Consider the following 27976-nt stretch of genomic DNA (forward strand, 5'->3'; position numbering starts at 1 on the left):
TACCGCCGTGGTGCTGTCTCTGTGCCGGGGCTCCCCTTCCTGCTATCGCACGTCTCCCGTCCCCCTGTAGGAAATGGAGTCCAAGGTCTCCGAAGGCGGCCTGAATGTCACCCTCACCATCCGGCTGCTGATGCATGGCAAGGTAAGGGGCTCCCAGAGAGGGGTTTTGTCACAGATCCCTCTCCCACCTCTGCCTGTGTCGGGGTCCAGCCCCACACACAGCATGCCAGCCCCAGGAATAGCTGTCCTGCTGATGGGGAGGGTGGCATGGTGCTCCTAGTACCTCTCATACCTGCCCCCCACCCTGTTCTTCTACTGGGGCTGATGTCTACCAGGTTTTTACTTTGTTATGGGGTTGGGCTGGACTGTCATCACATTTTCTAATGTCAGTTCCTTTGGGTTTGGCTTTTTTATTTGTATAGGAAGTCGGAAGCATCATTGGGAAGGTAAGAGTATTTTTAATGAAGCTTTAATGGTGTTGCCTGCATCTGTGGTGTAGTAGATACCAGTCACCTCTTCCCTGTGATGTCCTGAAGAGTTTGGGGTGTATGAGCTGATTGCTGCATTTGTGAGCCAGAAATTAGGAGACACTCACAGAGGGATCAAAGACCATTTCCCTAAAAACCCCACCAACCACCAAACTTCCCCAGTGCTGTTCCCAGCTGCTTCTCTGTAGTGATCACTGGGAGTTTACAGCCATTGTGCTCTGTTGTCTTAATCAAATAACTTCATTAAGATATAATACAAATGTCACACAGACCCACTCAAAATATAATTTAAATTGAGGCCACAGGACTCCCATTTGCCTTGTGCAGAAAAGCTTCCTGAGGTGCTCTGCTGTGGGGTGCTTGTCATGGTGGTTTGCAAAGTCATGGCTGTATAGGATTAAGGGGTTTGGGGGAGGATGGTTTTAAAAAGCAGATTTATGGTGGCAAAGATTTGCAGCATGAACATGTTTTCCCTATATGCTTGTTACCTTACTTTCCATCACCCTGTCCAACTCTGGGAAGATTCACAGTTGTGAATCTGCATATATACATCTATATTTTATATATATATAGATATAGATATACAAATAAAGATCATAGATAGATGATAGATAGGTAGATAGATAGATAGATAGATAGATAGATAGATAGATAGATAATTTGATGACTTGCACACTCATCTCTTCAGCTGACCATCACATGTGGATGCAGGGCCAGGCATCACAGACCTGCCCATGTGTTTGGCTATGTGTTGCCATGTTTTAGGGAGATGCATGTTTGGAAGGGTTGTTTTGAAGGTGGAAGTCTTGAATTTTCGGTAACAGTCTGTTTTCCCTTCTCATTTCAGAAAGGAGAGACCGTGAAGAAGATGCGTGAGGAGGTGAGTGACCCGCTCTGTGAATGATTTGTAGGAGGAAGGGAGAGCAGAGTGGCCAGAGCTGTACATTGCCCTGTGCAATACATGCAGTAATTCCTAGGGTCAGGACAAGCAAGCCAGCTATCCCCAGAGCTCTTTGGACCAGTTTCCTTCCTCCACGCTCAAATAAACTCCTATCACAATTAAAGGGAATTCTCCAGAGCCAAGAATTTGCTCTTAATGAAACATTAAGTAATTCGTAAGATGCTTTGAGTTTGTCCAAGGTCTTTGTGCCTGCAGTTCCCAGGAAGTTATCAGAGCAGTGAGCAGCACTCTTCACAGGCAATGACCCCATGAGCTGGTCTTGCCTTTATCCTATGGGTTTCCTTTGCAGCAAAATATTGGAAACCCTTTCTGAGTGTTGAATAAGGCAGTGCTGGCATCATTGCAGGGGAAGGGTGGGAGTTTGGATGGTTAGATGGGACAGACTGGCACAGGTGATAACCAGGAATCAGGCTGAGAGAGGACTCAACCTGGGTGCTTAGCTGTGGCCATTCCAGGACTGCTCTTCTCTTTTCAGAGTGGGGCAAGGATCAACATCTCAGAGGGGAACTGCCCTGAGCGAATTGTGACCATCACTGGCCCCACCGATGCCATCTTCAAGGCTTTCGCCATGATTGCCTACAAATTCGAGGAGGTGAGAAATGTGAGCCATCCCACAGCTGGGGCCAGCAGTGCAGGTGGGCCCGGGGCCTCCAGCCCACATGTGGCTGGTGGATCTTGCTTAAATGGGACATGGCCTCAGCACAGAACCCTCCAAACATCTCTTAACTAGGCAAGAACTGAGCACAAGTCTGATGAGGAGCTGCTGAGGGAGGTGGAGAGGCTCATTTTGGAGAAAAGGAGGCTCAGAGTTGACCTTCTCACTCTCTACAACTACTTGAAAGGAGGGTTTAGTCAGGTAGGGCTTTGTCTCTTTTTCCCAGGTAACAAATGACAGGATCAGAGGAAATGGCCTGAAGTTGCACCACAGGAGGTTTAGATTGGATGTTAGGGAAATTCTTCACTAAAAATATGGTCAGGCATTGGAACAGGCTGCCCAGGTCAGTGGTGGAATCACCATGTCTGGAAGTATTCAAAAAGTATGTGGGTGTAGCACCTGGGGATATGGATTACCGGTAGACTTGGCAGTGCTGGGTTAGTGAATGGTTTGACTCGATGATCTTACAGGGTTTTTCCAACTTTAGTGTTTTCATGATTCTGTGATTCAGTGAAGTGTCCCGGAGTCCCACAGTTAATTAACTTCAGGGATGTGCAGTGATGCAGTTGCAGACAGAGACCAGCCATGTCTGGGGGGACATGACCCCTCCTCTCTAGCCAGGGCTCTTGGGTCAGCATCTGGTCAGGTACTGAGGGCTCATGTGCTACACTCTTCCTTCCCAAGGACATAACCAACTCCATGAGCAACAGCACCGCTACCAGCAAACCTCCAGTGACACTGAGACTGGTCGTGCCAGCAAGTCAGTGTGGCTCGCTGATTGGCAAGGGAGGCTCCAAGATCAAGGAAATCAGAGAGGTAAGTCAGACTTGAATAAAGTAATTTTATTAGTGAAGGTTGCTGCAGCTCCTCAGAGCTGATCTGTGAACAGAGGGAGAGCTGCCTTGGAAAATGGGATCCTTATGCTGCATCATGCAGCACGTTGCTTCCCAGGGTGGTCTTGCTGATGCAAGAGCAGCATCCCATGGGGTGCAATATATGGGGCAGTGCGGCTGTTGGGCAGAGCTGCAGCTGGGCTGCAAGGCAAGGCCTTCAGATGTGGCATTTGCCCTTCCTCTCTCTTTCTGTCTCCAGTCAACAGGTGCTCAGGTTCAAGTGGCGGGGGACATGCTGCCCAACTCCACAGAGCGGGCGGTGACAATCTCGGGGACACCCGACGCAATTATCCAGTGTGTCAAACAGATCTGTGTGGTGATGCTGGAGGTACAGTCTGTAACAAAGGGGGTAAAGTACATAAGGAAAAAAATCCCAGCTGGCACCACAACAGCGCTGGGAGCTGTGGAGAGTGTCTCTCGTCCCCTTCACCACGCGTTGTCGGATCACTCTCATTTCCTGGTACCTCCGTTGGAAACCCACCCATTGTTTTTTCCCCACCACTGTCCATTGTTTCTAGAGTCCCCAGCTGGAAGCCTGCCTGGTCTGGTGCCCCAAAGGAGATGGTTTGTTTTGGAGCTGAGGGTGACTTCAGGAGAGAGGGTTGCCAGGTGGGCTGGAACAGCCCAGCAGTACCCAGAGTGCTGTGTGAAGGAGATGGGGGCTGCAGCCCCTCCTCCAAGGACCTACTCTCCTCTGCACAGGGGTCACGGTGCCCCATGAGGACAACAATCAGGAGGAGGAGGAGGAGGCCAGTGCATCCCTTGTGCTGGGGAAGCTGGAACTGGGAGCACAAAGCTGAGCTCCCGTGAGGCACAGTGGGAAGGGTAATGAGGAAGGCTGGTGGATAGCAGGGACTGTAGGGTGCATGGATGTATGTCCAAGGTGCTGTTTTCTGGGATAAATACTGACAAGCAAAGCTTGAAGATCTCTGCCATGGAGAGATGCTGCTGTACCAATGTCTTATTGCTGGAAATTACCAGAGCCACAGGCTGCCCCCTCAGATGGGAGAAGCTCTGGGGGGAAAGCCCTCAGGACACAGGATGGTGTCACCCTCTGCTCCTGCTGCCTCCCAGAGACAGACAAAGCAGGGACCAATGCCAGGCCCCTCTGCCTGGCTGCACAGCTCTTTCATGGCAGGGAGGAGCACGTTTCCCACTGGAAAAGCTACAGATGGGGATGGGAAAGCAAAGCCAAATTAAAGCACCTTCAGTTTGGCAGTAGCACAGCTCAGGAGGAATAGCCAGGAGCCACATTACCCTGTGATGCTTGTGAAGGAATTTTAGGCACATGATGACTCCAGGTCATGGACTGCAGCAGAGATGAGTCTGAGGTTATGGTTGCAGGTGTGTTATAAAGTGTTTCTTGGCTGGTCTTCTCACAAGCAAGAGGTGCTGCTCTTCTGTATTTCTCAGCAATGGGAAAGAGAAAAACCCATGAGTCTTCTTGCAGTCTGAAATCTGGGAAGTTCCCTGACTTTAACAGTTCACAGAGATGCTCCTTATCACCTTTCAGTCTTACACAGATAATCCTGGCTCATCCTCTCCAAGATTTGTAATGCAATAAAAGAACAAGGAGGCTTGGGATGATAGAGATGTGCTTTGATCATACAGCTTTCCAAAAGACAGGTGCTTAGGAGGAGAATTTAGATATGCTGTTTGCCTTGAAGTAGATGTCTAGAAGAATGTACAGAAAAAAAATGCATAATTTTCCATGAGGTAGCGTAATTTATATTGCCTGGTCTTACATAGCAGTGACTGGGTCACTTCATTTTGAGTAGAAGCAGAAAACTGAAATCTCTCCTAATCCCTAAAAACCTCTATGTTTTCTATGGCCTGTTAGTTATGTTCAAGTGAAAACCAACACAGAGAACTTGGGTGAGCAGCTCTCATACATGATGACATGGAACAACTCACTACAGCATTGCTCAGACCTACACAGGGACTGAACAGACCAGAGCAGTGAGGAGCAAGATCACAGAATCATGGAATCATGGAATGGTTTGGGCTGGAAAGGACCTTAAAGACCATCTAGTTCCAACCCCTTGTCATGGCAGTGACACCTCCCACTCGACTACAACGACACTGCCTTGTAGCTTCTAGTGCATGACCACCAATGTCTCAGCTTGGATGGCAGTGGACCAGACCAGGTCCTGAAGGTGACCCTGACCCCACAGTGCAGAAGATGAGGGTGGTCAAAGAACTGGAGCAATGTGCCAGGTCGCTCAGATGGGCTTTACCTCCCCATCTTGCTGCTTGAAGGTTTCCTCAGGGTGTTTTGAGGAGAGTTCCAGAAGTCTAGACCAGGTGACACAGTTTGTGCAGAGCGAACGTTAGGGAGGCAGTGGAGCTCCAGGATGTGATGTAGGGGCCTGTGCCATGGCAGGGGATCTCCTGTACCCCAGGTTGTCCTTGTTGTCCATGAAACGCTGCTTTCCCTGTGTCCTCCTGTCCAGAAACGCGGTGTTGCCTGGTTTGGGTGTTGCTGCCGGCGGCCCCGGGGGCCGTGCTCCGTTAGGTGCTTTCTAACACTCTTTTTGCCGCCGTTTCAGGAAAGCTGTTCTAATGTTCTCTCTCCCTCTCCTTATCCCTTTTCCTAGTCCCCACCAAAAGGTGCCACCATTCCCTACCGCCCAAAGCCCGCCTCCACCCCTGTCATTTTTGCAGGTGGTCAGGTAAGAGCCGACCCGCTTGCAGCCTCCACTGCCAACCTCAGCCTTTTACTGCAGCACCAGCCGCTGCCCGTTAGTGCACTCAGGTTTCTTGCCTTCTGACTTGCATGGTATCATCCCATCTGTTGTGTGCCACGGCAGCTGGACTGAAAGCTCTTGGTAGAGCCGATGGTTTAGCTTCTGTAATGGATGCTGGAGGATGAGGAGGAGGAAGGGGCCAGCCCATGGAGGCAGGGTGTTAGCTATGCTGGGTACTCATGCTCAAAGAAAAGGCTGGAATTTGCTTCACGGTATTTGTCAGTAGATAAGAAGGAGAAAACTAGAAAAGCATAATTGAACAAGGGACTGTGACTGTTTCTGGCATCTCCAGCCCAATTGAAGAAAACACCTTTGTGTAGCTGTAATTGATCCAAGATAGGAAGGATTTATGCCAGTTACTGCAGGGCTGTGCCGAACCACTGCCCAAGGCAGCCTCTGTGGAAGAGTCATGTCCCCATTCCTTGGGATGCTGAGCTGGTTTGGGGTGCTGCTTCCTTCTTACAGGAGAGCCTGCATTGCATTGCCCTTGGTGACATTGCAGCCTCGCAGACACAACGTGCTATTTCTAGCCACCCCTGGGGAGATTTTTCCTTTGTGGGATAACCATTGCATGGATGTGTCATGGGAGCTGGAGGTTATTCTGCAAATGAAAATCAGCAGAAACAAGAGCAATTTTGAGCAGAAAACTACTTCTAAAGAGGGAACTTGCACCATTGCTTTTTCCACCTCATGTCCTCACCTCACCTGGTGCCTGAGGGCATGCCATGCTGTGGTGCATCAGATCTAGCCAGAGATGTACCTTCCCAGGAGCACCAGCAGCCAGGTAGAGCCAGCATGACAAAACCACCCAGAGCAGCTCCACACAAGTTATTTCATTTCTTCCCAACCATAATAAATAGGAGGACAAACTAAGAATGGGAGCAAAGCCCAGAGCACAGGCCATTTCAGGCTGAATTAGTCATTGCCAGGATCAAGAGGAGTGTGTCACTTAGTCTGAGCAGCCATCCTGGAAAAGAGCTTTGAGTCCAGTTGCTTGGTGAACTATCTTCTCAAAAGGGAGAGTAAGATGGAGTTAGCATTTCTCCTGCTGGTGAATGGTTGGTGTCTTGGACAGAAGTGATGTCATGGGAAGAAGCAACTGTCTGAAATGAGAGCTCTTCCCAAGGCTGGTAGCCCTTTGGCTCTGCCCAAGGGGTGGCAGGGGGTGGATGGGAAGAGGACAGCCAGTGACAGTGGTGACAGGTGTTTGGGGTGGGATGATCCTACAGGAACTCAGCAGGCTGAGGGATGCAGTGGCCAATGGCAGCTGCCAAAGGGACCAGCCCCATCATCCATAGGCAACATCAGAGCTGAGTTGCATCTGTCCAAGACACCTCCCGACCCTTAATTACCTTTTTTCACTCAATTCTTCTAAGGCAAAAGCAATGACCAAATTACACCACCAGGACAGGCAATTCTTTGCTGAAGCCTCTGGCTTGTCCTCATTGTGCCAGGATGCCAGTGGGCACTGGGACAGCCATTTCTGTTTTCCTCCTCCATGATTTTGTGGGTTTTCCTTACAGAAAGCACTTTGCTATTTGCAAACAATGTGGCAAATTTGCAGGAGGTTCCATGGAGGCTTTTTTCTGTTGTTTTGGGCAGTCTTTACTCTCCCTTTTCAAAGTGTTCTCCATTTCTTTTGTCATTTCTTTCAGAATCATCTGAATAATGTGTCAACCAGTGAGATACATTTCGCTACCTGGTTAAGTCCTAAATATTGGGCTCTCTAGTGTGCAGCTCTTCACCTACACTGGTGGTTATTTTGGGGTTATTTGCCAAAAGAAAAAAAAGGAAAAGAGAAAGAATTGCTACAAAGGATGGGAAAAGCACACAAAACCATTTGCCTGGCAGATAACTGCATGGCTTTATCAATTATAGCTGGTGAAAGGCATCACAGGTGGCCTGGCCCTGAGCCCTCACCTCAATGCCTTTCAAATGCCCCAGCAGAGCACTGGAATACACTGGGTGGATGTAAAACATCCACTGGGAGTTGTGCACCTGAAAATGTGGAGGGGCCCACTGCACTGACTTGCTTTCTGGGATCACTCTTAGGTGTGAAGGGCAGCAGTGATGTCACTGTGCACCTGCTACACACATAATTCTGGTTATCATAGAATCACAGAATGGTTTGGGTTGGAAGGGACATTAAAGATCATCCAGTTCCAACCCCCCTGCCACTGATCCTTATATTTTGCTTGGCAAAGACCAGTCACAACCCAATATTCCTGTTTCATGCAATACTGGCATCTTTAAGGAGCTGTTTATTTCCTTTTGAAAAAGCCAAACTGAGCCAAAGCCCTTGAAGTCAGGTAGCTCAGAATGGGACAGATTGGATCGGAGGTGAACATCTCCCTCCTGCCCCAAGGATTTGGTGCCCCAGGGAATTTAATGTGCGAGAGGGGGGTCCCAGCAGAGGAGTGAAATTCTCTCACCATGTCCTTCCATCCCCAGTAACACCTTTTTTTTTCCTTTACAGGCCTATACAATTCAGGGACAATACGCTATTCCACACCCGGATGTGAGTTTTACCCTAATTTTTCTTATACCCTTTTCTGTCACCTGCATGCTACTGTTAATTCACATAATATTAATATTAGCCAATAATATTAATAACGTATTTTCAAAGTAACTGGCCATGTGTAGTATCTGTAATACCTCGAGTAGCCTTTTAACCTGTTAGCACTAAACTTTATTTCTTTCGAGGACTTGGCCTGATGCTAAATTGTTTCCATTGTTCAGTGCTATCCCTTCATTGTGAGAGAAAACATACTCTATGCATTTTGTGCCTCAAAATGATCAAAACAAGCAAAAAAAAAGAAGGAAAAAAAATTTTCCCCTTGTCCTTAAAATGTTGGTAAGCTAAGGATGTATTTAGTTGCTGAGTGCCTTGGTGGAGTGGAGACAATCCAGAGCTTCGTGATTGAAACCAGGGCAGGTGGATGTGTCTTTCCAGGAGGAGCAGCTTCTCCAGGTGACTTGGAAGTTGGGAAAACCCCTCCCTGCATCTCCCAGAGGGCTGAAGAGGGTACTGAGGGATCTGTGCCTCCCCACAGGAGCAACACCCCAGACCAGTGGGGTCACCCTGGATTTGATGGCTGTCTCAATGGGTTTGAGTGGCTGTCACCAGGGCAGGGGCATTGTGGGGACAGTCCTCACTCCATCTCAGGCTCCTTGGTGCAGGGACAGGCACCACTCTGACTCAGGGTTTGCTGATGCCTGGATCCCCTGGGCTCCTGTGCCTGTGGTGAGTCAGGGAGCCACAGCACATTTGTGGGGGGACATGTAGGGATCATCAACTGGAATGTTTGTGTCTAAAGTTACCAACAGAACCAAAAAATTAGTCTAATGGATTTCTCTATGGAAAGCAGTGAAGCACTGCAATGCCAGCAACTCCTTGCTGGCAGCAGGCAAGGCTTGGCTTCTGAGGGAGTCATGGCTCTTGGAAAATGCTGGGCCTTTCTAAATGTGTTTCTGAGGAGATAAAATACTTGTCGAGTCCCATTGTGGGGAGGTTCTTCTTGCTGTGAGCTGGGGGTCTACAGTGGGGCTGTGTATGTGGTGGTGGGTGGAAAGACTTCTCCAGCCATCCCAGCCATGGGAAGGGGATGATGTAGCTCAGTGTTCCATGGGGCATTAGGTATTAAATCATGGAATTACCTTTTTCCATGATTGAGAGGGTGGCAAGGCTGTTTGATACCATGAATCCTGCTCCACATGGGAACCTTTAAGGACCTCTAGGCTGGATTTTCATCTTAGGAGAAGTGATTTCACTGGAATTAGTGGAATCCAAGCTTTGGCTTTCTATGTGACACCAGTATGTGTGTACTCTGAATAGCCTGCTGTGATGGTTGATAAGAAATATTCTTAATTATGTAGTCTTTGTCTTTGCTTGGAAGTGGAATATAAATAAAGAACCTGCATATTTAGGGTAGGTCAATATAGGCTTTATCCCAGGTTTCCCTTGCAAGCAGTGCTGACAGCTTAGTCTTCTCCTTGTTATTATATTCCTTTTATTGTCAGGATTAAAATACATTTAATAAAATGTGCTCTGCCCCATTCCCAGCAGATTTGCTGAGACATGGGAAGAATTGTTGATCCAGAGGCCATGCACTCCATCCTTACTCTTATAGTGGTCTCCCAATGATTAATAATTTTAAACAATGTTCAGAGCAGAATCCAGTCTTGAATGGGATTTTAGTGCATTTTAAACACATTTTAGGTCTCTGTGTTTAGTGGCTGCCCTTTGGCAAAGCGGGCAGAATTTTGAAAGCCAAATGCATGCTCCTTGATTTTCTCCCCTGGAAAAGAACCTCAGAAGAGGGGCAGCTTTGACTCATGAAGAACTTCAACATTGCTGGGTCTGTGTAGACTGTTTGGAATGTGATTTGTAGCTGCCTACCTTCCCAAAAGTTGTGGGATCAGAGTCACAGAATGGTTTGGGTTGGAAGGGACCTTAAAGCTCATCTCATTCCACCCCTGCCATGGGCAGGGACACAGGGGCTGTCTAAATACCACTATCCAAACTACGTCTGAAAACTCTACCAGCTCAGTATTAGAAAGGATTTTGGTGTTTCCCCCATTGGACAAAGCAGGACCCCTGTCCCAGGTCATGGTTGAAGCTGAAGGGGCAAAGAGCTTTTGTTTGGAGTCCTGCCAGTGTCCAGGGACCAGGTGTCACAAGGAATTCCAGAAATAGGTGCACCTGTAGAAAACAGGATAGTTCTGAATTTAAAAAGTAGTGGATCCTGATATCCTTGCTCTGTGCAGGAGCAGTGGTGTGCTCACTCCTGTCTGGAGGCACTTGTGTTTTGGCAGGAACCCACCGTATCACACCTTTGGCTAAAATGAGCCAAATAAAGCCAAAATAAGCCCAGTGAGGGACGTGTAGGCACCTCTTTTCATGGAGTAGTGAGACCTCTCACCTGAGCTGATGGAGGTTGGAAGTCTTCATGCCTCTGCAGGGAGAACAGAGATCTCATGGGCACCCCTCTGGGGATTTGCAGGTGTTTCACCCCTTCCTGCTGCCTCCCTCCAGCCTCCCCCCGGTGTGTACAGCCCCCCAGATCAGCTCTTTCCAGCATTTCCCTCTCACTGCTGCCAGCCAGACCTCCCTGCACTCCCCAGCCATGCTGCAGGAGCAAGGAGGTGTTTGAACTTTGTTGACCCCCAAAACCTTGAAATTGTAACTCTTGCCTCTCCATTGCCAGGGATAATGTGCACAACAAGTGGTTTGAGTTTTGGGGATGATGAGATTCTGGCAATCTCCCGAGGACCTGTGATATGTGGGAGGTGATAAAGAGCCTTCTTCCTGCTCCCTGCCAGACTTCAGCCCAGTTTGTTTTGTTTTCTTTTCTTTTATTCTTTTGTTGGTTGGTTTTTGGTTTTTGTTGTGTTTTTTTGTTTTTTATTTGGAGCAGTGAAACGGAGCACAAAATGTATTCCAAACAAACAACTCTCTCTGCAGGCGCTTCCTGACTGGGCACCAAAACATACCCAGCACAGCAAGGGATACAAGGATCTGAAATACCTAGTGGTCATGGCTGAAGCCCATAATTCCCCATATTCCTAATGAGCTGACATTTAGAAACGCAGTTTATCCATCTCCCAGAGGCACTTCCCACCAGAGGCACAGCACAGGAACCTGTGCTGCAGGGACCAGCGGTGACAATGCAGCCCTGGTGGCACAAAGAGGGTCTCTGGGTGCTGGTTGTGATGCCCACCAGCTGGCCCTGTGCTGAGGCAGAGGAGCTGAAACTAAGAATGGGCTTCTTTCTGGTATCATACTTCAGACCCTGACCAAGCACTTCTGCCAAAGATTTGGGCTTTATTGCACTATACCCAGGCCAAGTCCTTCTGCTAATGTTTTTGCCATGTCTCACCATGGCTTCCTGGTTTGGTTTTTTTTCATTATTTTTTGGTTTGTTTTCCTTTTTATTTTTCCCTCCCGTTATAATTTTGTTCTTGCTTTTCGGTGTGACTTGTTGTACTCTATGACAATAACCTTCTTAGCTCTAATGTCCCTCCTACCCCTCAGCAGTTGACCAAGCTCCACCAGTTGGCTATGCAGCAAACCCCTTTTACTCCCCTTGGACAGACCACCCCCGCTTTCCCTGGTACGTACCCACACACCCTTTCAAGATATCCTTCTCTTACCTGTAGAGTTTCTCTCTCTTTTCTAAACTCACGCTGTTTAATGGAAATGAGCAGGGCAAATAAAAAGTTGCAATGCCCATGGGGAAAGGCTAACTAGAGATGGATATTTTGGGGTTACAGTCCTCAAGGGTGAGCTCTTGGCCCTTTGTTGTGCATGCCAGGACTCACTCCCTGTTTTGCTGGCTTTCTCAGCAGAAGTGGTGAGCGCCATCCTTCCCTTCACGGAGGAGGCAGCATCCCCTGCCACGCGCTGATCTGATCTGGATCCTGGTGGCATGTCCCAGCTTTCCGGGGGGAACAGCTTGGTGCTGGCCAGGGATGCTGCCTTGGTGTGTGCAGGGAGCGCTGGTGAGCCAGGCAGGATGGCACCCCTGCAACAGGAAGGAGTTGTGGCCATAGGGAGCCACACTGATGGGAGCACAGCTGGCCCCAGCGTGGCTTGGAGCCTTGTCAAGGCTGGCATGTTCATGGTGACCTGGGAAGCAGATAGAGCGCAGGGGATGGAGATACTTAAAGTACCGGTTGGAAATGCCTTTTCTGACAGTATGTTCATCATATTTTGAGCTTCCTAGATGAAGTGACATTGCTTATCTCCTTGAAGGCAAAAGCATTAAACCTGTTTCTTCTTTGCTCTTCAGGAGAAAAGCTGCCCTTACATTCCTCCGAAGAAGCTCAAAATCTGATGGGCCAGTCATCAGGTAAAACGCAAAGCTAGAGGGAAATAAGCAGGCTTTGGTTGAAATATAGATTCTGTAAATAGGACCATTAAGTTGTTGTACTCTGAGAGAAATCAGAAGAGGGCAGGTTTTCTTGGTGGGCAGAGAGAGGCTGGGCAGCACTGTTCGTCTCTGTACAGCATGTGAAAAGAAAAGTGCCTGGACTTCATTGCCTGTTTTTTTGATATTTGTGTATAACTGCCATAGAATCACAGAATATCCTGAGTTGGAAGGGACCTGCAAGGATCATCGAGTCCAGCTCCTGGCCCTGCATAGGACAGCCCCAAGAATCCCACCTGAAAGTGTTGTCCAAACACTTCGTGAGCTCTTTCAGGTTTGGGGCCATGACCACTGCCCTGGGAAGCCTGTTCCAGTGCCTGGCCAGCCTCTGGGGGAAGAACTTTTTCCCAATATCCAACCTAAATCTCCCCTGACACAGCTCCAGCTGTTCCCTCAGGTCCTGTCACTGGTCATCAGACAGCAGAGGTCGGTGCTGGCCCTCCACTGCCCCTCAACCATGATGAGTTCTCTCTCAATGCCATCTGTATATTGGGAAGATATCAGAGTCATCACCCTTATTTCTTCATTTCATTTTGCCTAAACTTTGCTCAGAAACAGCAGAAAAATGCCGGTGGGAACAGCAATGACATGCAGCTTTAGCCATCTCCAAGCCATTCAGGGTGAGTTGCAATTTTAGTGGGACAGGACCCTGAGGAGTCAAGGCATGGCTGAAGCCTTGGAGAAATTTTGATGGCAGATGTCCCACATTTATCTGTATGTACAGAATGGATTTGTCTTTTGTTACCTACCATTGCTTAGAGGAGTTATCCTGAGACCTGGAGGCTCACAGGCAATATGAACCAGATCTCCCTGGGCATACCTGGGGCACACAGCCATCCTGTGCATGCCTCAAAAGTCTGGGGGCATCACCCAGCTATGAAAGCAAATGTAGCCCAAGTAGACAGACCCCACAAGACTACACAAATAGAGATTTCGTGACACTGACCTGCGCAGTCATGTTTTCTGCATGTCCTCTTTGCCCTTTGCAGTCACCCAAGGCACTAATCCTGCCCTGACACTTTCTTTGCAGCCTCAGGGACTGCTTGTGCATATCAAAAAGGGAGGAGCTGTAGTGCTAAAATAAACAGTCTCCAGGTAATGGGGAAGGATGTGGCTGTTCCTGGATGGCTGTATGATGCAGGGATGGTGCAGTACCATGGCATGTTGTGTCCCAAGGGCTTTCAGCAGCATCCATAGCATCTGAGCATGGGATGAGGGGGGCTACCTATGCATCTGAGGAGCTTAGTTTGTTTTCCCAAAGACCCCTGGATGCCTCAGTGCTGCTCAGAATTCATCACCAGTGCTCTACTCCCCTCAAAAGACATTTTCTGCCATACCCAGGCTGCTACTGAGCTGAGCCTTGTAACGCCTGGCCAAGAGACTGGGACACCCTTATCTGAGGGACATGTCTGTGTTAGGTCAGTCCACCTTGCCCCAAACTGTCAGAAAGCTCAGTGTGCAAGCCAGTCCAGGACTGGTGAATGTGTGCTGTAAAGTCAGTGTTGAGCATTGCCTGTGGTGTAATACCTGGGCAGGATCTATTTTGTGCAGGGTTTGGCGTTAGTACCCCTGGCAGGGGTGAAGAAAGCAGAGGGCTGCGTAGTGGAGGATTTGCAGCCCCCATCCTGGCATTTCCTCTCCTCTCTGTGCTTCCAATTGAAAAATGTGATGAGGAGACCTTCTGGAAGAGAGGTGTGTCTGGGAAGCTGCATTCAGGAAAGCACAGGAATCACGCAGTCATAGAATCATGGAATTGTTTCAGTTGGAAGGAACCTTAAAGCCCATCTTGTTCCAACCCACACTAGACCAGGTTCCTCCAAGCCCCATCCAGCCTGACCTTTAACACTTCCAAGGACTGGGCAGCTACAGCTTCTCTACACAACGTGTACCAGGGCCTCACCACACTCACTTCCTGACAGCCTCACGTCATGCACAAGCACATGAGAGATATTCAGAGCTTCCCTTCTCAGTGCTGAGGCCCTCAATGGCAATAAGTGAGGAATTTGGTGCTGCTGCTGTCTATTGCTGCAGCCCTGCACTTCCCATCTCCTTATTCTCTTTATTCTGCACCTACTTACTCCCCTTTCCACAGATACAAACCTGGCAGTCTCTTGTGTTCTTAAAAGCCTTCATCAGTGGTTTATATTGTAAGGATAAGGGTTTTTTTCCCAGTTGCTGCAAATTCCTGTCAGCCACCAGACAGCTTGTTTCTTGCAGATTTGGCATAGGACATTCCTGCTTCGGCTTTAATACGGAAAATCATGGGAGAGGCAGGCTTTGACCTGGCCTGGTAGCACTATGGCATGGTGTCCTCTTACCTCTGGAGCTGCATACACAGGGTATCCTTCTGACTCCAGTCATTCCCACCATGGAGGAGAGAGCTCTCTTCAGTGCAGGAGAGGCTGGAAGGAAGCACACTGCTGCCTCTGCTCTTTGATGTGTAATTTTGTTGGGAAGCAGGATCTGAACCTCCATACTGTTTATCTTGCTTGCCCTTACAAATAAGAGGGACAACTGGTCTTAGGTCCAGCTAGGTTGCATGTCTTAGCAGTCTGGCTTAAATTCAGAGTGAGTCTGTGGGGCTTTAACTTGCAAAGGACTTGTGCCAGTGCTGCTGGATCCCCTGGGGAAACCGGTTTTGGGGCACCAAGCTGCTGTCATACCCAAGCAGCTCAATGCTGCTGCATCCAGATAGGGCTGGAGGGTGCATGGACAGCATTCCTGCTGGGCTGGTGGCTGACCTAGTCAGCATGCTCTCTGCTGCTGTGTGGGAAGGTGTTTTTCCCACCTCTCTTTGGTGATGCTGGAACATTGCACTCTCCTCTGAAGCCATTCCCAGTGGGATGATGAAGGGTGGGAAGCAAGGCATTCATGGAGCAGCTCAGAGGATGCAGGGAAGGTGAGACCCAGCTCCAACAGAGTCAGGTAGCAACTGTCTTACCCCTCCTTGTCCCAGAGTGTGTGATCCCCTTCCCCTCCCACCCTGGAGCAGGACGAAGCCTTTGCAGTGTTGACTGTGTCGGGAAAGCAGCGGAGCTCCATTGTGTTGCCTCTGCAAGCTATAACCATGTCTCCTTGCATGTGCCCAGGTTTGGATGCCAGTCCCCCGGCCAGTACTCATGAACTCACCATTCCCAATGATGTAAGTAAGTCCTAGAGCTTCCTTGGCATGTCTGTGTGTGCATGTGTGTCTACACACACATATATATATATGTGTGTGTGTATGTGTGTGTGTATATATATATATATATATATATATAAACTGCTGACATATGACTTTGGTAAATATATTTAGAGATGCCCCTTCATCATGTTCCCTCAGCCATGTGCAGTCCATTGGGGATCAACCTGCAGCAAAAAGTGCCCATTGGACTTCACCCTGTCAGTAGATTCCCTAGGTACAACCTTAATGCTCTATTTCCCTTTGCAAGTGAACTCAGTGCTCATGAAACATGCCCAGTTGACAGCACTGGGAAAGGGAGAGAGCTCCTGTGCCAGCCCTGATTAAACTCTTAATTACTTAATCAGACACTGGCAGGTCTAAGATGATATTTCAGCTCAAGGGTAGTGAGTGGGCTGGGGGTGGTGGTGAAGAGGTGGTGAGTAAATAACATTTCTCATGCCACAAAGTGCCATGAAGGACAGTGTGTCTCATCATAGTACTGGTGACAGGCAGCTTTGGGGTCTTACAGCTGGAGGTGTTGTGGTGACGTGGGTGTTGGACTGGAATATTTGCTGGAATGAGGCTGGAGTCATGCTGGACAGGGTGCTTGTGGGTGCTCAGGTGGGAGGAGGTGGGATGGAGAGCGCAACACAGCCAGCACCATGTGCTTTACTTGCTTCTGGACTGGCCCACCAGTTTCTGTGGATTAAGAACCAATCTGCAGGGGAATAACATCCAGTCTCTTGCCCCATCTCCATCACCAGCAAGCGCCTCAGCCCATCCTCATAAGGAGTGTCTGGATGGGGTCTGGCAGCTGTTGCTACCTCTTCCTGCTGTTCACCAACATCTGGCAGCACAAGGGAAAGGCAGCGAGCCCAACTGCAACTGTCAAGCACCTCTGCCAAAATCATCTTCCACCTGAGAGATGTGGCAGTGCAACAGGTTCTGAGCATCTGCTGGCTGAAACCCTTGGAGATGCTTCACCCCAGGGACAACTGCCATGGAAGGGATCTGCAAAGGAGCCCGTGGGAGACTGATCCCCAATCTGCATCTCCACAAGGCTGCAGGGAACTCTGCAAGTGCTCCTGATGTTTCAACAACCATGTCTGTAGAGCATGGAGGACCATAGCAATCCTCAGAAATATCAAGAGACCCTTGCAAAAGGGGAGGAAAGGATGCCAGGGGCCCTCCCAGAACCCAGGAGCACATGGAGCATTCACTCACCAGGGACCTGGTTATCACCAGACCTAGGCAGCATTAAATGTCATCACCCGCATCTTGAAAAACTCCTCCTTAGCATTTCCTCCTCTTGTTTCAAAGGCTTTTAAACACTCACTGCCACCTTCTTGGGAAGCAGAGGACAGGCTTGGTTTTCTTTAAGAGTCTCCAGTGATATTTTATTGGTATAACTTGGAGTTGTGCTGAAGTTGAAGGAAGTCTGATGGTAAACATCTTGCCCCTCCTCTGACTGTCAGGAGAACCTTGAATGCTGTTCAACTTGGGTCTTCCTGGACATCTGCCTAAATAGTTTGGTTCCTAGGTCTCCCTTGTCAGATCTTTATTTGTTGAAGCATCTCTGAGTTATTTTTGTGCTTTGAAGACCAGGATGGGTGGCTATTGGGCTGAACACCGCACCACCACAGCCCCTGAGACAGTTGATACCCTTCCCATGTGTATTCAAGTCCCTATGGGACAAACCACCATGGGAGCCCCATGGTCTGACTGAAGGATCAGTGAACATTTGGAGGAGGAGTTGTCTCCACTTCTGCCACGGCAGAAATCAAGCAGCTGCCAAGATGAATGTCCCACATATAAAATGCCCGGGTGCAACCTGTCCAAAAGGGGATGCAGAAACACCTCATGCCTGTGTTGGTCAAGCTGGATATCTTGGTATGTGCAATCAAGTTTCAGAGATCAAGCCTGAGGGAACCATCAGTTGATGCACAAGTGAGCAAAGACAAAGACCATTGAGGAAATTCAAGGGACAGGTATATGAGGAAATTCAAACCTCCAGATGGCTCTGATTTTTTCACAGGAGTGTGAAAGATGTGCTTTTAAGTAGGAGTCACCTCTTCTGTGGGTGCCACAGCCACATGGTGCTCTCCTGCGCACACTGGTGAGCCATTGGATTGCACCAAAAAAGCTAGAGGGGGTGTCAGAGGCATTGAGGGCATCCCAGAGAGATAGAAGGAATGTAGGATGGGGTGACTGCACCAGCTGATGAGGGGACTCTGAGGTTGGGCTGTTCCCAGTGAAGGTGGTGGGCTTGTTTCCTTCTAGTAACACATTCAAACCACCTTTGGGTTTTCTGTGACCGACAAAAGAATAAGTAACTTGCAAAACATTCACCATTTGCTAGACCACGAAAAATATTATTCCAGAAATGAGCCCTCCTTGAAGCCCTCTGAGATGCTGGTCATGGTCTTGTGGATAATGGTGCTGGATGAGTCCTTGGAGGACCGTGCTCGAGTGCAGGTGGGATTCCCCCCCAGGCTGTCCCTCTCCTGTTTTCATGAGCACTAAGGTCACACGCGTTCCAGGGCCGTGCGGTTGTGCTCGCGTCCCGTCCTGCCGGCACCGGCCAGAGCTGCCGCCTCTCAGACATTCCCTCCGTGCTTTCTTTCCTAGCTAATAGGCTGCATAATCGGACGCCAAGGGACCAAAATCAATGAAATTCGGCAGATGTCGGGAGCGCAGATCAAAATCGCCAACGCCACGGAAGGGTCATCGGAGCGCCAAATTACCATCACAGGAACCCCTGCAAACATCAGCCTTGCGCAGTACCTCATCAACGCCAGGTGAGAACCCCGCAGACCTCCGCTGCCTCCTGCCACGGCCAATCCCGCCCTGCTGGCGTGGTGGGAGCAGCCCTCGCTCCCAGCACCGTGGGCCAGGAGAGGCTTCCTGAGGCTGGCTGGGACAGATGGTATCTTGTTGAGACCTCTGAGCGGGGACCAGACGTCACCAGCAGGACATCTCCCCCCAGCTGGTGCTTTGGCTGGGGACTGGGAGCTGCTTCACTGCTGGCAGAGCACCCGCGGGTTGCACCGGTCGCCTGCCCACTTGCCACCCTCGCTCAAGGATTTTGCTTATGGGTAGGGCAAAATCGCCGCCGTCTTTCTCTGTGGATGAGGCAGGGAACAGGGATGGAGCTGAGCTGGTGGCAAGGAGGCATCACTTGGGACCTGCTTGCTGCGATCCCAGCATCTGCCTCTTGCTTGTGCTTCCAGACCTCTCAAAGGCTTTCTTTCATTCAGTGAAAGTAATCAGTCCAATAAACGCAAGACATGGGGACGGCCTGATTACTTCCTTTACATCATGAAAGGCTTGGTGCAGGAGGACTTCACAGGGGCCAAGGGTTCCTTAACACTGCCACAGGCTAGGAGGAGATGCAGCCCATGCTGTGGGGGACCAGGGGTCCAGCAAGGGACTCCCAAAGGGGAGATGTAGCTGGAGAGACAAGTTGGGGACCAGCTCCGTGCTGGCAGTGAACTTCGTCTGAGGCGCTCACGCAGGTCTCTTTGCCTCTGTCTGTGGACTCGTGGATAGTGAGTTTAAGGGGATACGGGACCTTTCAAATGGCTTTGCACCCACCTGGAACAGCCACACAAGCAAGCCCGTCCACCTGTCCGCGCTTTCCTCTGCGGGCAGGATTGATGCCGTGCCAACCCGTTGGATTTGTGCAGCTGCAGGAGGCTGCTGGGAGGGTCCCGAGGACAGGGGGCTGTTGGTGGCGACTCTGACATTGTTGGGGTGTGGGCTGGGAGCACCGGTGAGGTCTGTATGTACTTTCTCCTCCTTGCACCCAACCCACCTCAGCCCTGACCCGCAATAGACTTCCATCATCCCATCCCGCCCCGCTCTCCCGCTGCCCATGCCTGTGGCACCTCTCCACCTGGTTAGGTGAGGGATGGGGCCAGCCCACTGCGGGCATGGCTGAGTGGCTTTCCCACAGCTCCTTGCCAATCCCCTCCCACCTCCTGAGATGAGAGATAAAGAAAAGAAAAACAAGTGGCTCTTTGTTCCTGGGAAGGGCTGGCTGAGATGCTGCCTGTGCAGAGATGACCTGGCAGGGGACAGGATGGGGCTCAGCCTCTTCCACAGTTTTCAAATGAGACCAAAACGAAGCAGCTGGGGAAGCTGGCACAGCTGCATGTCCCCCTTGGGAGGGATGCTTCTAGAAGGGAGGCCGTGTGCTGGGATGTCTCTCACCAGCACCTCTGGTGGGTGACACCTCTGCCACAACACGGTGATGGTAATGGGCACTACCTGGCAGCAGTGAGGAGTGGGGAAGGCAGCCAGCCATTATGCTGGCTCTATGCTCCAGCCCCCCGTGCCCACCACGGGGGACCCCCAAGCCACCCAGAGATGCTCTGCCCACCCCATCTAAGCGGGGTGTAGGCAAGAGGAGGAGCACTGCCCTGCAGGGTCTTCATTTTCATTTGTGCTCCAGTGATTAAGCGCTTGTTTTTTGTCTCCTCCCCACCCCTCTCTCTGCCCCTGTCTATTCTAGGCTGACGTCTGAGGTCACTGGAATGGGCGCACTCTAATTTCCACCCACCATCCTCCACTCCGCACCACCCGACCCTCTCCAGCCACCGGCACTCCACCCAGCCTGTACTGCTTGTATATTTACCGTCTTCCCTTTGCCTCCACAGATACTCTTTTCTTTACTAATGAATATATATATATAAACACACACATGCATATGCACATTGGAACGATTCTTTACAAGCTCTTTGCTGTGCTCCCGAGGCTGCTCCCGAACTCTTTGGTTATGGTCCTTGTTTTCAGCGTACGATGTTAATACTTCATCTGCTTTTTGGGGACAGGGGAGGGGGGTGGGGGGTGTTGGCTTTTTCTCACTGATGAGACTTCAGGAGATGATGAGGTCTCTAGTGTCAGTCTAGCGTAGCTACTTACACATTTGAGTTGACATTGGCGGTACTTTCTGTAGCCTATGGACATACGTGATGCCACCCAGAGCTGTGCGTGCTTCAGATGACTTACTTTTCTCACCCTCCTTCCTTTGGTGCTCCCTCTTGCTTGTCCTGGCTCACCTTTGCCACCTCACATCCCTGCCCTCAGGGTAAGGGCGTAGTTTTCACCCTGTGTTATTTGGGAAGTGGAATGCGGGCGCCAAGCCAACGTGCATGCACAGGTTCACCCGCAGGCTTCTCTCTTTGAACATGGCATGGTCCAGACAAGCCCTTTTTCATACTAAATTAAGGGAATCACACACACACATATACACGAATGCTCCTTTCTTTTTAACTAACAAGCAACTGGAAGTGGGAACAACTCAGCTGTATGGGGTTCATGCCCCCAGGGACCTTTGAAAGCACTCTTTTGGCAATGCCCATGAGCAAAACCTTTGGATGATAGCTCAGGAAGCTCTGTGAGCTGGCTGTGTTTCTCGTTGTTTGTGTTCAATAAATGTCTGTGCAGCTCTGGTACCAATGGGCTCCGACTGTTCTTCTCCTGGGTCACCCCACCAACTCCAGCTCCATCCTTCCCTCTGCATCCTTCCACACCTGTTTAGCTGCTTGGAGGGAAGGTGGGGGTTTTATACAATAGTTCTTCATTACTGTTATTATTATTACCATCACCATCATAATTTTTTATTTTATTTTATTTAGGGAAGGTCCCCGTGAGTGATGCACTTTCTGAGTGATTCCATGCTTTCTGGTTTTTTTTCCAAAGGGAGAGTATTTGGTTTGCATAATCTTTTGGTTTTCCATAAGATTAATTTATAAGTTATGGTAAGACAATCAACATCTTTTACTGCCCCCTTGTCTGGACGGATCTGCCATGTCTGTGCCCCATACCTTTCCCCAAGACCCTCTATGCCCAGCCCTGCCTTTGCTTCCAGGCTTTTCTTCTCTCTCCTACCTCTCAAACAAGGAAACAAATATATTTTCCACCTGTTAATTCCTGACTGTCCCTTTTCTCAGACTGCAAATGGGGGGATCATGATACACCATGTCCCCAGACAGTTGAAGCAGCCGCACAGTCCATTTTTGCAGTGTACCACATGGAAATATATTGTCTTTCCAGGTGAGCCCCAAGACTTCATGGCCTTTCCCTTTCTTTCATCCTCCATTCTGGCAGGCACTGCTAGCAGCTTCCCACCCTTCTGCCAGGATGCTGGACCACTTCTCCTCCTGTCTTCAGCACTGACTGCTCAGCACTCACACAGGGCTGCATCAGGGACCACGGGTGACACCACCACATCAGTGGAGCGAAGGATGGGCAGGGGGTTATGGGCTCCAGCAGGGAGCTGGCAGGGATGAGAGAACAGCCCAGGAGCCTGGAAAGGTAAAGGTGGCTGCCCGCCCCTGCTGCTGAGCATCAGTGGTTTACTCAGCCCAGGTATCCTAAAAACTGTGCATGCTCAGCTCTCCAGAGCATTCCAAGCCTTTGTGGTTAAAGGTGCTCTCAGATCCTCCATAAGAGGCTTTGCTGCCCATCTCCAACCCCTTGCTCTGCACTCTCTGGTACTTGGGGTTCAGCTGTGCCTTTTGTGTGGTCCAGCAGCCAGACATTCTCAAGACCATCCCCTGAATCCCCATCTGGAGCAGTGCAGGTGCTTTGGGTAGTGCTGCAATGGACCCAGGTGAAGGCAGTAGCCTCCACTGGCATCCTCTCCCCCTTGTATTCGTGCTGATGCTGATGGTGGAGGGAGTAAGGCACCAAATGGTACCTCCCTCAAGTTTTCAACTGGCCAGCACAAGCACAGAACCACCTGCCAAGACAGTGAGTCAGTTGTGGGCAACTGGCACTCCTCATCTTCTCTTCCTCACTCTTCTTTTAGACCAAGTATTTTTCCTGTTGAAAGAAGGAAATACGCACGTGTGAGACCCTGCATGAAAAAAACCACCCAGCAGTGTGCCAGAGCCACACCAGTGGCTTGGAGGGTGAACCACAGCAGAAGCCCCACATCCCACTGCCACCACCCTCCATGGCAGCCAGTGGCCTGGTGTGATGCCTCCCGGGATAGGGATGGTGCATGGAGAGAGCCAGCACACCCTGCCATTGTCAGCTCCTCCGTGGGGCTGTAGGACAAGCCAGAGCACAAGATCTTCCAGGTGATGGAGGAACAGCAGCAGCAACACCACATTGACTAAGACTCAGAAATCCATCACAAGTCAACATGGTTATGGGGTTTGTACATCTGGGGAAAGCAGAGGAGCATAACAGCATCCTGATGGGAATGAAGGTGGAAACGGCTGTGGACAGGAATCGGCAGTTTCTGAGATCACATCTGCCCTGAATTCCTTTGCTCTGTGTGCACTGTGCTCCCCGTGCTATTCCCCACCTCCACTGAGATGGCACTGCCCAAAATAGCACATGCCAGATTGGGTCTGCCAGATGCAGCTGAGCTCAGAGGCTACTGGAGAGGGGGGAGCAGGCAGCAGCAAGACTTCTGCACCCATCCCCATGTCAGCAAACCTATGGATAACGTCCACCTCCAGGTGCCATCCCCATCCCAGCCTGCACCATTACCTGGAGAGACAGAGATAAAGCCACCACAGGATTTGATGGTGAAGGAGAGGAGGTTGGATATAAGCATTGCTCAGGCATCAGGCTGGTATCCAAGACATCGTGTCAAGGCTTGTGCTGCAGCAAGGACCTGTGCTCTGGGGAGTGCTCCAGGGAATGGTGGAGAAGGCCATAGTGGTACAAGGGGATGGTCCAAGCAGTAGCATCACCTCAGACAGACACCTTACAGGAGTGCTGTACAGTCACAGAATCATTGAATAGCCTGAGTTGGAAGGGATCCACAATGATCATCCTGACCCTGCACAGGACAACCCAAAGCATCCCTCATTATGGCATTCCCTTTGACTTTGCAACTTGTCTTTAGTGAGCTTATCCATCATCATCTGGGCTTGAGTGTGGTTTGAAGAAAGAGGTGATGAAACCATTGCAGCATCTCCTGGGAGCATGTTGATGACAATAAGGATAACAACAAAATCACATTGAATGTATCAAACTTGGCTTTGATTTCTTCAGGATGGCTTAAAAGGAGATTTGCTCCTTTCTTTCTAAGGAACCTCAGTGTTTTGCTTTGATTTGTGATAAGTCTTGGGTTTCCATTTTGGATGAACTAAAAATGCTCCAGTGATACATCCACAGGGAAAAATTTCTAATACTGGACTGAATATTCAATACAAGGTGAATGCCCCAATTAGTCAACAGAATAGCTTTAATACATTGCTTTTCTTTCCCAAAACAATGCATTTCATCCAGCCAGAATTATTCAACATTTCTGAAAGCAACTAACTCAGTGAAACTCTTTGGGAATTACTTAATTTGTGGGAAATTGTGACTTTGACTGGAAAGTATTGGTCCAATGCCTCCCTGTGCCCCTGGAGTGTGGGAGTCTCCATCAGAGAGGGATCAGTTGAGGTCTGTGTGCAGCCTCTTGCTCTCAGCTGAAGGTCTCCAATCCCCCTACATATCCTTGTCATGCTCCCAAAATTGTTTAGAGTACTGTTATATGCTGGGTTTTTTCCTACACTGTATTTGCAAATCTAGTACATAATCAGGTTGAAAAAAATAGACTGTTTCCCCTAAGGGAAAGTGACTTTCACCAGGGAGACTCTTTAAATTTCATACTCTCTTTGAGCTGTTATTCAGGAGTTTGTTATGTATCCATGCCCGTCACTTTTAATTATGCTAATTCCAAGCTTATGTGCCATTAGCAAGGGTAATTTCCCCCCTCCGGTACCGGCAGGGGTGGGGTTTCTGGGGGATCGCTGCGTGCTGTGGCAGGGATGAATGCTTAATCCCATTTTCTCCCGGGCCACAGGGATGGAAAGCATCTCCCCTAGCCCTGCCGGGATGCAGCCCTCAGCCCTGGGGAGGTGTCCCCGTCCCCAGCTCCGGGGTCCCCCCGACTGGTCACTAGATGTCCCCATCCACCAGCTTTTGCGTGCCTCCTGCTCCGGCCGGGATGTGGGAAGCACTGGGATGTCCGGTGCTTTCAGCCTCTGCTCCATCTGCGTGCAGAAACATCCCACGCTGCTGAAAAGGGAGTGGGGTTTTGTGGGGGGGGTTTTCTCCCCGGGCCCGCACTGGTGACGAGCAGTGACATTCACCAAGCAGGTGGGTGGCACTGGCACTGAATTCCACTGCAGGAAGGGTCCCATGAGTGCTGGGACCTTCCTGGAGCCACCCCCGGCCCATATGGACAAGGACACATCTCTGGTTATACCAGCTGTGCCAAGGCACAAGGTTGGTGGCACAAGCCACCACCTTATGCTGGCCCAAGCCCATTCGGTCTGTTTTGCTGGAGAGGTCCTGAGGGTTTTCATCCCTTGTGGTCCCCAGGGAGACCAGCACTCATAGGCAGGATGCTCTGTGCCTTGGCTGGCAGCAGGAGTGGCTGCAGCTGTCGGAATGACTTGCAGAAAGGTCAGGGTCTCAATGTAATTCCCCTGCTCCCAAACTGGATATCATAGGGAGCTGGGAATCTGCTGAGGGGGATATTTTTACTTTCTCTTCAAAAAGAATGCAGCTGTGGATCTTAATCTGCTGTGCTGTGCAGCGAGCCACAGGCCCCTGTCCAAAGGGTAACGTGGCAGTGACTTTAGGAAGTACTGAATGTACCAGATGTGCAACTCCTTCCACTCCAGATGTGCAACCCCCCTCCCACTCTGCCTGAGCACAGTTGTCCTGCAAAGAGGAAGAGGAGACTCCAGATGACTCAGAAAGCATCCCACAGACTAAATCTAGCCAAGTGCAAAGCCAGGCTGGCTCTGGATTCCCACACTCATGTTTAGGCCATTTAACCACAAGGATGTCTCTTCCCAGAAATGATGTTCATGCCCACTCTGCACGTGGGGAATGAAACCAGCCAGAAGATGGGGAACAAGATGGAGCAGCGAGAAGAGGCTTCATGTCTGAGCCCCTCACTGAACCATGGCCTGTGGCTGATGCAAAACACACATGCTATTTCTAGAAGGAACTGCTTTGATCCCAAAAGAGAAGGCTGTGATGTGCATGAGGACTTGAATATTTGAAGCACTGTTGGAGCACTGTGTCCTGGTTCCCTGCAGGCACTGTCACTATTTATTCCTGGGGAAAGCCTGTGTCTAAGAGCATTTGCATCTGGATCAAAGAGGGGATGAGTGACACTTGGCTCTGGAGCTTCTCTGGGTTTTGATGCACCAGATGAGACTTGGTGGCACAGGATGCTCCATGGAAGCGTGGACACAGCAGGGGAGTGAGATGTGCTGTGGAAGTGCAGGCATGGCGGTGATGGGCCACTACAGCCAGCTGGCAGCATGGCCAAGCACAAAGAGCTTGGGCAGAGCAGGGTGGAGGGATGGAGCAGCATCATTCTGGAATCCAGAGTTGCATGTGTAGCTTGGGATCTAACCACAATGGATATTCAACAGGATTTCCCAGTGCACAGGGAAGCAAGATGTGATGTGCTCACCCAAAAGCAGTCAGTTAGTGGTGTGTGGGGGGTTTTTTGGTGGGAAGATGATGTAGCAGTGATGTAGCCTGAGGCCTCTGCTGCAGCTGGTGATATGGTTTTCCCAAGGGATGCTGCTGTGTGCTACTAAGAACGCAGCCACGCTCCTGAGTCTCTTACAGGAAAGCTGCATAAAAATGCAGTGAGAGATGCAAACCCAACACCCCAGAGAAACCACCATCTCCATGTTTAAAACAAATTTTCATTTGCATAACTAAAATTTATTTTCTTTCTGCAAGTAGATCTCCCATCTGCATATTTTGGGCTGAAACACAGTGGTTTCCAGAGGCACAGGATGGTGCAGTGCAGCACCAGGAAGAGATTGTGCAGGGGGTGTGCCCTTCCCCAGAGCTCCTCCCTCAGCTCATCACCCCCCAGCCAGCCCTACGATGTTCTTGCTCATCACCCCCAAATCTTGCTGATGGGTCTGATGGGACCCATCAGGTCACTGTCCCACAGCCATGGGTTTGTAGGGCACAGAGAGGCAGGCAGGGGTGATCCTCAGCCCAGGAACAGACTCAGTATGTTCAGATGGCTCCTCTAAAGTTCCCAAAAAGGCACACTCAGCCCACAAGGTAAACACACAGAGAACCAGGCAACCACCTGGGCTCATGTGGCAGCCCAGCTCACATTGGATGTGTTTGGGTGCAAGCTCTCATGGAAAAAAAGGGAGGTTTGTTGTGGCTTAGCAGAGCTCGATGTGGGCACAGCTTCTCCAGCTTGGCTTTTGGAGTGTGGGCAATTTCAGCATCACGTTGGAGAGTTGCTCAGGGTGTTGTAGTAGCCACATGTTCGTGTAGCCTAAGGGGCTGGGAGTCAATAGCGTTGGAGCCTTGGCTGAGCCCTGACCATGTCCCTTGCTTGCCCCCCAGCTCTGCAGACCCTGATCCCCACGGGAGGAACACCTTCACCGCCTGACCGGAGCGCCACAGCCGACATGGTGCCAGTGGCTGATGCTTGAGCCCCCTCTGAAGACGCTGCCGGCTTCCCGTGAGCTTCTCCCACTCCTCCGTGGCACCCTTCGGGCCAGCTGCCCAAATCCCCCTGCCCATGGCTGCCCAGACCCTGCTCCCTCAGCTGGGACATGGGGCAGCAGTGGGACTGGGGGGCTCGAGCAGCAGCTCGCAGGAGGACAGCAGCTTGCAGCCAGCGTGCAGCGGTACCCACTCCTGCGAGCCAGCGCTTCCCATCGCCGCTCTCTGCGCTTCGTTATCACCCCCCCCCGCCCCTGCAGCTTTGCAATGTATTTCGTGGCTTATTTGTGTCATTGCAATAAAGCTTTTGTTGCTTGAGGTGCCCTTCATGGTGAGTGGGATGAGGCTGGGGAGCTGTGGTTTGGGCGGTGGGGCATCCATAGGGAGGGTGGTGGGATGCTGGGGGTGCCCAGTGGCAGAAAAGCCTCGATCCTCCCCAGAATGGTTAGTGGGGAAACTCGGCCCATGCAGCCTGTGAAGCAAACCATTCTCTGGAAAATGGGCCTCAGAGCCCTGGCTCCACTCAACATCAGGAAATGATTCCACAAGGGAGTGGGGCTGCCAGGAGGGGAGAGGGAGCAGGATGGGGAAAGCATTGCAAAGAGAATCCAGAGCTTTCCCGAAAGGCAGCGACAACCGGGATTCATTATCCACCAGGAGACGTGTTTATGGCAAGTGTG

General features: G+C 50.3%; 1 protein-coding gene across 21 annotated transcripts; it reads left to right on the plus strand.

The window, feature by feature from the left end:
* On the plus strand, window positions 1-27614 carry PCBP3 (poly(rC) binding protein 3). 21 transcript variants are annotated; one of them, XM_071562154.1, is made up of 13 exons: window positions 1-142; window positions 423-446; window positions 1336-1368; window positions 1925-2041; window positions 2789-2920; window positions 3197-3325; window positions 5595-5738; window positions 8221-8262; window positions 11779-11857; window positions 12536-12595; window positions 15763-15815; window positions 18465-18634; window positions 27195-27614. In XM_071562154.1, exons 1-13 carry the CDS (start codon window positions 74-76, stop codon window positions 27238-27240), a joined length of 1098 nt encoding a protein of 365 aa, XP_071418255.1. In that variant the 5' UTR covers window positions 1-73; the 3' UTR covers window positions 27241-27614. The 21 variants fall into 21 exon arrangements, with proteins under 21 accessions (XP_071418255.1, XP_071418256.1, XP_071418262.1 ...); XM_071562155.1 differs by having other exon boundaries at window positions 11782-11857; XM_071562161.1 differs by having other exon boundaries at window positions 5595-5669.
* The last annotated feature ends 362 nt before the right edge of the window (window positions 27615-27976 follow it).

The sequence above is a fragment of the Pithys albifrons genome, chromosome 8 (assembly GCF_047495875.1).
Source record: "Pithys albifrons albifrons isolate INPA30051 chromosome 8, PitAlb_v1, whole genome shotgun sequence".
In the NCBI taxonomy this organism is placed as follows: domain Eukaryota; kingdom Metazoa; phylum Chordata; class Aves; order Passeriformes; family Thamnophilidae; genus Pithys; species Pithys albifrons.